This window comes from Poromitra crassiceps, assembly GCF_964638095.1.
Source record: "Poromitra crassiceps genome assembly, chromosome: 12".
NCBI lineage: Eukaryota > Metazoa > Chordata > Actinopteri > Beryciformes > Melamphaidae > Poromitra > Poromitra crassiceps.
The window spans coordinates 10,495,699-10,505,317 of record NC_139632.1 but is presented as its reverse complement, the minus strand read 5'-3'; the positions used below and the strand labels follow the sequence as shown (position 1 = coordinate 10,505,317).

At 43.6% G+C, this 9,619-nt stretch overlaps 1 protein-coding gene across 2 annotated transcripts; it reads left to right on the top strand.

Moving 5' to 3' along the window:
- The first annotated feature begins 619 nt into the window (after positions 1–619).
- Positions 620–5,688, top strand: LOC310786300 (uncharacterized protein). Of its 2 annotated transcripts, none has more exons than XM_083647474.1 (4): positions 620–1,022; positions 1,868–1,999; positions 4,018–4,076; positions 4,658–5,688. In XM_083647474.1, the coding sequence occupies exons 1-4, from the start codon at positions 668–670 to the stop codon at positions 4,763–4,765; spliced, it is 654 nt and encodes a 217-aa protein (XP_083503600.1). In that variant the 5' UTR covers positions 620–667; the 3' UTR covers positions 4,766–5,688. The 2 variants fall into 2 exon arrangements, with proteins under 2 accessions (XP_083503600.1, XP_083503599.1); XM_083647473.1 differs by having other exon boundaries at positions 4,015–4,076.
- Positions 5,689–9,619: the final 3,931 nt, after the last annotated feature.

Here is a 9,619-nt window from a genome sequence, read left to right as displayed (position 1 = left end):
AACGCCTCCAGTTGAAAAAATGTCAACTCCGAGCGGAAATCATCTGCATATCCTCTTCCACCAAACTGCAGTGGGAACCATATCTAAAAGTTGATATTTTATTCAAATGAAGGGCTGCGGGGCAGATTACACAAGCCAGATATACCAGAAGACGATTCAGTTCAGTTTTGTTCTACCAGCTGTTTTTGTTTGCCGATTATATTTGAATGGGGCCTGGCAGCAGAAAGTGCCCTCCACCTGTCTTTTATACATTTTGTATAGGATACATGTTTAGATCATTTAAATAGTGATTTAGGTTAGGGTAAGTACAGTGATTTGGTGGTTGCCTAGTAATGAAAAATCATGATGAAAATTATTCAATAACTTAGCTGGTTATATTACAGGACTAAGTTTAAAAAAATATTATTTTGCATAATTTTAGTGAATAACTTCACTGTGTGATGTGATGATTTGGTAACACTTTATAATAACGTTTGGTGACGGTTGATCACTATTACCGTGATCACTATAGGTGGATTACACTGTAGCCTACAGTAGCTTCTGTTGTAGAACTCACTTCCTGTTCCTGTTCTTGTGGTTAGGCAGTTATCTGACAGGATGTGAAGTGACAGCTAGCCTCAGGCTCAGTTGACTGGTTTTAGTCATGGCTGAGGGTTAGAGTTAGAAGATGATGCTGTTGTGGGTTATTTTCCACATTTTACTGATCGGTGTCCAAGCCGAGAAGCCGGTGCAGGTTCAGGTGGCACTGGGTGACAACATAACTTTGAAATGCTCTCTGGACGTCGATGATATCCACTGGGCATACACGCACCTTGAGGACAAACACCATGTGCACATCCTGCGCATCTTCGTTAAGGGATCTAATATTGCCGTTTACTCCAATTACAATTTTGAATCCAAATACGCAGCATTGGAGGGAAACAGAATCATGATTAAAAACATCACTGTACATGATTACAAGATGTACTTCTGTGTCAAGAAAGACAACGACAGACCTAACGACTCCTTCCGCCTCATCCCTGGTAAGGATACATTTACAGTCTTTTTTTTTACTTTAAAAAGTCTGTTCTCTTTCTAACCTGGAGACTTCATGTGTATAAACCAAAATGTAGCATAAACATGAATTTGAGAGTTAAAGTCGGTTCTCACATCAAAAAGTAAATTTAAACTGTAATTCACGTAATGACAACTGAGCCTCCAGTCTCAGTCATTTCTTATAAGAGACTAGATTTTGAAGAAATGTCTTCCTGAATTGAGAATACATTTACACAGATTATGCATCACCTTTGACAGATACCGATACAGAAAACGTTATCCCTGAGAGGCAATTCAGTCCCTACAGTTCACCACCGGTGCACCCGATCTACTATGAATCACCTTATTCAATGGCTATACACATTACAGTCATACAGCACAAGTCAGTGGAAACTCAGTAGCCTACATGGTTAGGAGGAAAGTGCACTTCTGCTTCTCATGTGGTCCCGTGCCCACAGACACACACAAGGGCAAGAATAGAGAAGGGGTTAGTTAGTTAGGAAGTAGTTCAGATCTAGCTTATAAAAGGTGCATACAATGCAAACATTTTAATAATAAAAAAAGAAGAATTAGAGTAGAACATCATTTAAGTGGCTACTCCGCATTCAGCAGCCGGATGGCAGAGAGAATGAAAAATGGAGTAACGGTTCGTCTTCCTGGGAGGCAACAAAGCCAACTTGGACATGTAATGTTGTTTACTAGGAACTAAAGTTTTGTTCTGATACTGACCTCAGCTGAGTGTGTCTGGACACAGTCACAGAAATGACTACAATGTAAAAACATGTGAACATGTGTAGGCCTACTTTAATTTTGTGACTTTTTCATGTTGTAGGTGGCAACAGCTTCATTCCGCGAACAACTGACAACTCGCAACAACAGCAGGAAGGTTTACCGCCTTATCAAAGCAAGCCCTTTCTGTTCATCTCGATCGCCCTGAATGCCATTCTCATTACAGCAATAATAGGTGAGTGTATTGTATTATACTAGACATCTCGTGCGCTCATGTGCGCTCGATTCCGAGCCCACCCTGCAGCTCGCATACACAGCTCGTCTGTTGCGTGGCCTCGCCTGCCTATGGCACACGCGCAATATCTCCCTCTCAAGGGCTCATTATGCTTTCCGCATCAGCGAGGAACGCGAGTGTCCGCACGGAAAAGTGACGTCAAATCAGCAGACACGCCCCTCCGCAAGGCTCCGTGCGGACGGTTTTCGCCTGGCCGTGCCAACACGTTCTCACTCCGACCACGTAGCATATTGACGCTTTGTCCCGTCCCTTATGCGCCACTTGTTACTAACATGGTACCCTTGAGCGACCCATGAAACGACTTGGGCTTTCCGACTAAACTCAATGCAAACCCATAGAAGTCAACTTTGACGCTTATGGCAACTGCTCCCCCATCAGCCTAACTGCTCGCCCATTAGTCAACTGCTCACCATTAGCGTCTGGGGGGAGGTTAGGTTTAGGCGTGGGAGGTGGGAGAGGTTAGGTTTAGGGTCTGGGGGAGGTTAGGTTTAGGCATGGGGTGGGAGAGGTTAGGGTTAGGGTTAGGGTCTGGGAGAGGTTAGGTTTAGGCATGGGGTGGGAGAGGTTAGGTTTAGGGTTAGGGTCTGGGAGAGGTTAGCTCCTCCAGACCCTAATGGGCGAGCAGTTGACTAATGGTGGAGCAGTTAGGCTAATAGGGGAGCAGTTGCCATAAGCGTCAAAGATGACTTCCATGGGTTTGCATTGAGTTTAGTCGGAAAGCCCAAGTCGTTTCATGTGTCGCTCAAGGGTACCATGTTAGTAACAAGCGACGCACAAGGGACAGGACAAAGCGTCAATATGCGACGCGCTCAGAGTGAGAACGGGTTGGCCGTGCGCACCCCGAATTTTGTAACTACGCGGACGCGGACGCGGCTGGGCGGACAAAGTGGAGTTTTCAAGACTCGCACTCAATTCCGCGAGCAGAAACCCACACAGAGTATAAAAAGCTCCACACGTTTCCTCGTCAGGATTCCGTGTCTCTCATTTCCGTGCGGCCGGCCAAGGGGTCAAGCATAATCCAGGCTTCAGTCTCTATCCCCCTCTCTCTCTCCCTCAGCTTTCTCTCTCTCCCTCTCCTCTCTCCCTCAGTCTCTCTTGTGTGTGTGTGTGTCACACTGATGACATCATCAGTGATGTCACAATGCCTATGTATGACATCACTGCATCAGTGGGACTGATGTCATCAGTTGTTTATGACATCACATCACTGATTATGTCATCAGTGGTTTATGACATCACTGATGATGCCATCAGTGGTTTATGACATCACTGATGATGTCATCATTGGGACTGATGTCAACAGTGGTTTATGACATCATTATGTCATCAGTGGAACAGACAGAGAAACAAACAGAGCCCTAGCTCTCATTTATATACTGATGATTGTAGTAAGTTATAGTGTTTCCTTAAATGCTGTTTTGTATTATTTGGGACATTTTTGTAAATGTCAGTTTTGCTGCTCTGTAACACAAATTAATGTAAAACAATAGGGATCCATTCAACTATTATAGCCAGTCCATGAAAGCTTTTACATTACGCTGTTGTCACGTGAAAACCTCATGACTCCAATTTTGGGGATTTCTATGAAGGACCCTTGTACTAAAATGTATTTTGCCAAAAAAAAACTAAATTTATCCAACTAATTATTGGGTAATTTAATCAAAACATGTTTGCAACCGCTGCTGATTGCTGAAGATTAACAGTAGCCTCGACGCGCTTCAGAATGAAGGCTGTCTCTCGTTGAAGCTAAACTAACACAGATAACCTACATTGATGTAGTGAGTGCGCGCATACATTACCGTTGCTGTCCAGTGTCCTGTGTGTGTGTGTGTGTCCTACAAATCCTACTTATATAATCATTAAACGAGCAACTCATTAATTGATGACTCAACAAAGCATTTTAGTCATTTTTCCATTACAGTGGGACTAACTCTCTCACCATGTGTTTGGTACAGTAGGTTGTGTTGTTGCAGCTCTGCGTATGAGGAAACGTCTCCAGCCGAACGACGCTGTGCAGGTCAGTCACCGGCCAGTCCTGAAGCACTGTTAACTGTCCTGTCACCAAGACTAAGTCCACATCCCATTTACACCTTGTTTTTAAATGTGACCTGTATAAGTTATCTGGATACAGGTCACATTTGAAAACCAGGTGTAAATGGGGTGCAAGAGATCTGAACACAATGTGAGCCACACTACCTCCAGATGTGGTCTGGCAGATCTGATCACATTCTGATCATGATGTGTTTGATCATGATGACGTTCCAAAACGGTCAGAAATCTATTTGTCAATAATTCTGTCCGTTTTCTGATGGGTCAGTGTGGCCGCACCCTATTATTGTTCTATTATAATACTAGTATTACCATAGTTACTACTGCTACTATACTACTAGGCTACCATTATTACCACTACTGGTACAAGTACTGCAACCACCACTACTACTAGACACTTTTATTTCCTAATATTACTAATTACTACTACTACTAATTGTACTACTACTACTACTACTACTACTACTACTACTACTACTACTGCTAATAATAACAATAATAACAATAATAATAATAATAATGATGCAGTATTCCGTCTCTGTGTTTCAGTATGTGCAGAGCCAGTTCCGTGCGAGCCTACCCGCTCCTGCTACAGATACCATTTACTCCTCGGTAGTCCTGGAGCCCCAGCAGAGTGACGGCTCGTGCACACCATGAAACGCTCGGCGGGATGCCTCCTGTGAAAGCCTCTTTGACGCTGCATCTTGATAGGCTGTCTTGCTCTATTTCCGCGTCTGATTGGTCCATTTCAACCTCGCACCCCCTGCCGCAGGAACCGCCCAGCGTTTCGCTGTCGCAGACTAGAGGCGGCTTGTCGAGAGAGAGAGAAAAGAGTCAGAGAGAGAGGGAAGAGAGAATTGGAGGATGAACCAGAACAAACAAACATAACATAACATAACATAACATAACATAACATAACTCAGCTATAAATCACTCAGCTAACACAGAGGGCCATGAAAATCATGGGTGTCAGACAGCACCCCTCACTCCAGGCTGTCTTTGAAAAAACAAGCATCCAACAGGCTCAAAAAATCTGCTCTGATCCTACCCATGTGCTCCACCACGAGTACCAGCTCCTCCCCTCTGGCAGGCGCTACAGGGTCCCCAAATGCAGGTTAAATCGTTTTAAGAACTCTTTTGTCCCCTTGTCCATCAAAGCCCTAAACAGAAGCTGAAGGCGTTTTTAACCTGTGTACTGTTTTTACTGCTATTTTAAATTCTATTCGTCTTTATCTATTTTAATCTATATATTGAAGACAATAATAATAATAATAATAATAATAATACATTCAATTTATATAGCGCTTTTCTAAGTACTCAAAGTCGCTTTACACACAGAGTAAAATCATTTATACATTTGTAATAGGAAAAATAAATAGAAATAAGAAATAAGAGATGGGGTTAGCAGGTGAAGGCGAGTGTGAAGAGGTGGGTTTTGAGGGCCTGTTTGAAAGATGGTAGGGTGTTTGCTTGACGGATGTGGATGGGGAGAGTGTTCCAGAGGGAGGGTGCAGCGACTGAGAAGGCCCTGTCGCCCCAGGTCCGGAGCTTGGTCCTGGGGATCCTCAAGCAGTTTGTGTCTCCAGACCTGAGGCTGCGAGTGGGGGCGTGGCGGGGGAGGAGATCAGAGAGGTAGGGGGGGGGCAGGTTGTTTAGGGCTTTGTAAGTGATGAGTAGTATTTTAAAGTTGATCCTATGTTTGACTGGGAGCCAGTGGAGGTCATGAAGGACAGGGGTGATATGGTCTTGGCGGCGGGTGGAGGTGAGGAGGCGGGCAGCAGAGTTCTGTACATATTGAAGTTTATTGAGGATTTTGTTGGGTGAGCCATAGAGGATACTATTGCAGTAGTCGAGTCTGGAGGTTATGAGGGCATGGATGAGGGTTTCAGCGGCGGAGAAGGACAGGGAGGGGCGGAGGCGAGCAATGTTCCTGAGATGAGATGAAAGAAGGCGGTTTTGGTGACATGGTTGGCATGGGGAAGGAAGGAGAGGGTGGGGTCAAGGATGAGGCCGAGGTTGCGGACTTGGGTGGAGGGGGTGATGTTGGAGCCGTCGATGTTAAGTGTAAAGTCCTGAGCAGAGCGGGTGAGGGAGTTTGGGCCAATGATGAGGATTTCAGATTTATTGCAGTTGAGTTTGAGAAAGTTCTCTTGCATCCAGGATTTTATGTCGGTAAGGCAGGCGGAGAGGGTGGACAAACACTGAAGACAAACAGTGTTGTGCAATTGGGTTAATGTGCAATTCTGTTCTTTTAGCAAATATATTTTTAAAATCACAGACTATATTCGTTTTTACCTATTTTACTAAATACAGAAGGCTATAGTGTTGTGCAATCTGGGTAATGTGCAATTCTGTTTTTAGCAAATATATCTTTTATAATCTCTTTTATGCATTGGATTGTACTTTTTGGGCAGTGTGCAATTTTGCTAACTGCAATAGTCCTGTTGTATGTGCTGTATGTATTGTCTGTATGTACATGTTGCCTGCCAAACAGCAGCCATAAGGTGTATGTCCAAGACAAATTTCCTTCGGGACAATAAAAGTCTATCCTATCCTATCCTATAACAAAAATGTATGCTTTTGTAATTAGTAGCCTATTAATTAGTCGTTTCGCTCATATAGGCTATAACATACACATTTAAAAATATTTGTTTCTTTAATAGGGTAGGGATGTGTGAGATTTTAATTCTAGCCTATTTCAATAGCCTATATCAGAATTGTCCACTCGGGTTAAAGGAGAATTTCGTTTTTTTTTAACCTGGTCCCATCTCCTGGCATTAATTATGATTTGACCACTCACCCAGTGATGTCCGCGGCGTTTCTGGCCGTCCTAGCGTTGTTTTGAGATCAATAGCGTCCAAGTCAGTTGTAAAATGGAGCTGATTTGGGGCCAAGTGTGAGCCTGTCTTTCCTGCATCTAAATAGCTATTTTTATTCCCGTTTTCCCCAAATATTGTCATAATCTGATCCCTCAACATCCACCACAGTGATATTTCGCCCCAGGCCATTTCCTGGGGTCGCACAGGGATCAAATTACCTCAAACGTGATCTCGGTCACCAAGTCTCGTGAAGTCCCGCGATATTTTCCTGCCGACTGGCCAACGACAGGTAGGACGCTTTGGTTTTAGCGTAACCTATGTGGGGTTTGGCGTAACCTATGTGGGATTCGAAATAAAGAAGGTTATGCCAAACCCCACATAGGTTACGCTAAAACCACCACCGCAAAGCGTCCTACCTGTCGTTGGCCAGTCGGCAGGAAAGTATCGCGGGACTTCACGAGACTTGGTGAAGTCATTGTTGCCAGAGGATGGTCACAGAACCTCAGTTTGTGACTCTACTAATGATATGTAAGAATTGTGAAGTAATTTCCATGTATTAATAATTTGTATAGCCAATGAGTCAACAGGTTGTAACATAACTTAAGAATTAAGACTGTCCTTGACATTGTCGGTTGCCTATGGCAGCCTGTGGGCTGATTTCTATGTTAAGGACTCTGGTTGGGTTTTCCACAGAAGGCCAACGGAAGTGATGTTTCTGTGCGCTCCCAACCTCTTTTCTACAGTGCAGCCCAGTAAACAAAGAAGAAGATCCAACACGCTGCAACAGCCAATGTTACAGCTAACGTTAACGCTCATGTTGCATTTTTGTATTAAGTTGTCATTTCTGACTATCCAAGGCTTCCCAATGCTTTACATTTTATTTTTGAACGACTGCAGAAATAAATAAATGCCTCAGATCTTCCTCCTACCCCTACATCTTCTCAAACTCTATTACCTCCTATTCCTAATGCCAACTATAAATGTGTGGCATGTGCGCAGTGCAAGAGCACTAAGAAAAGCCAATTTTTTCAACACCCACATTCAGGCAAGATGATACCTGTTAGAGGAGTAATTTCATGTACCACAAAGGGAGTGATATATTTATTGGTTTGCTCTTGTTTAAAAGGATATGTGGTCCAAACAAAACGTCAACTTAAGCTGCAGATACACTAGACAACTTAACAGATTATGAAAAGACTGTGCAGTTTATACTACATGACTTTTTCATTAAGATTTCTTATCACGACTGAAAAACTCACTGAAATACTCAAAATACACTACCCGACTGTGTGCCCAGGCCCAGCACACTCACTCACATAAAACTGTAATGATAAGTGATTTGCTACTTCCTATCAGCATGGAGCATGCGCAGTACGCAGTCTAGTCAGACAGATTCAGGAAGTGAACTGCACAGTAGAGCCACACATAGTCAAGTCATATTGGCATGGATGAATGAGTGAAATAAGATGAGCGGTGTGGAAACAAGCACGAGAAACTTCAAAGTCTTGTATCTCTGTGTCTTTTGGCTCTACATGCACAGTCATTTTTTAGTTTTTGACTGACCTGAGTGATAAAGCGAGGAGGGAGGCTGAAGGGCCCAGAGAGCTGCTTCTTGTTTCAGCTCAGAATCCTAACCGCAGCACACAAGCTTGTGACAATTGACAGACTCAAAATGTGATGCAAGTAACACTCACACATTGCTAACCACAAAGAAAACCACCCATGCCTGGTCTTGAAACACAGTTAAAGGAACACTCCGCCCATTTTCAACCAGCTTTGTATCATTAGAACATCAGTAGGATATCAGAAAACTGTAAACGGTTTTGAAGTCTGTCATTTAATTTGACAGTTATTGAGTGTTAAAGTGTGGACCAGTGACATCACTGGTCCACACTAACTCAAATTAATAACTCATTAACTCAAATCAACTCTCAATAACTGTTAATGAGTTATTAATTTGAGTTAACACTCAATAACTGTCAAATTAAATGACAGACTTCAAAACAGTTTACAGTTTTCTGATATACTACTGATGTTCTAATGATACAAAGCTGGTTGAAAATGGGCGGAGTGTTCCTTTAACCTCAGGTGACTGCAGATGTTCAACACACAACAGGGCTGACACCGGAAGCTCTCATCTTTGTAATCAGTTCACTTTCCATGGTAATGATTTCTGCCAATTGCTTTTCACACTTTACCCACCCTGTCTGAGACAAATAGCAGCTGACAGGGCAGATTTAAGACTCACATATGTGATTATATTAAAATGCCAACATAATATATAAAATGTTATCACAATATAACATGCCGCAGCAGTGGGCCCCTAGCACAACGACCTCACAAGGTTCCTCCTCAGCCAAGTCACTGGGGCAATCCATGTGGCGATCCATGTGTGGATTGCCACCATATGGTGGAAAGGTTTTCTTGCGTTCACTGGGGGTGAGGGGGTGCCGCTGTGTCCCGGCCTGGCCTTCCCTCCCACGCCTTATGTGGGCGGGGGCCGGGTCGGGGGGCATCGGTGCTCTTCATCACTGGTCGAGGGCTGCCGGTTGGTTTAGAACAGCTTAGGTAGGCGATAGATTAGCTACAGCCTAAGGCTGACCTGTTATAGTGTTCAGGCTAAAATCAGACTAGAGCAGGGTAGGATAGGCCAGATTAGGCTGTAGATTAGCTAGATACTATGTCCCAGTTA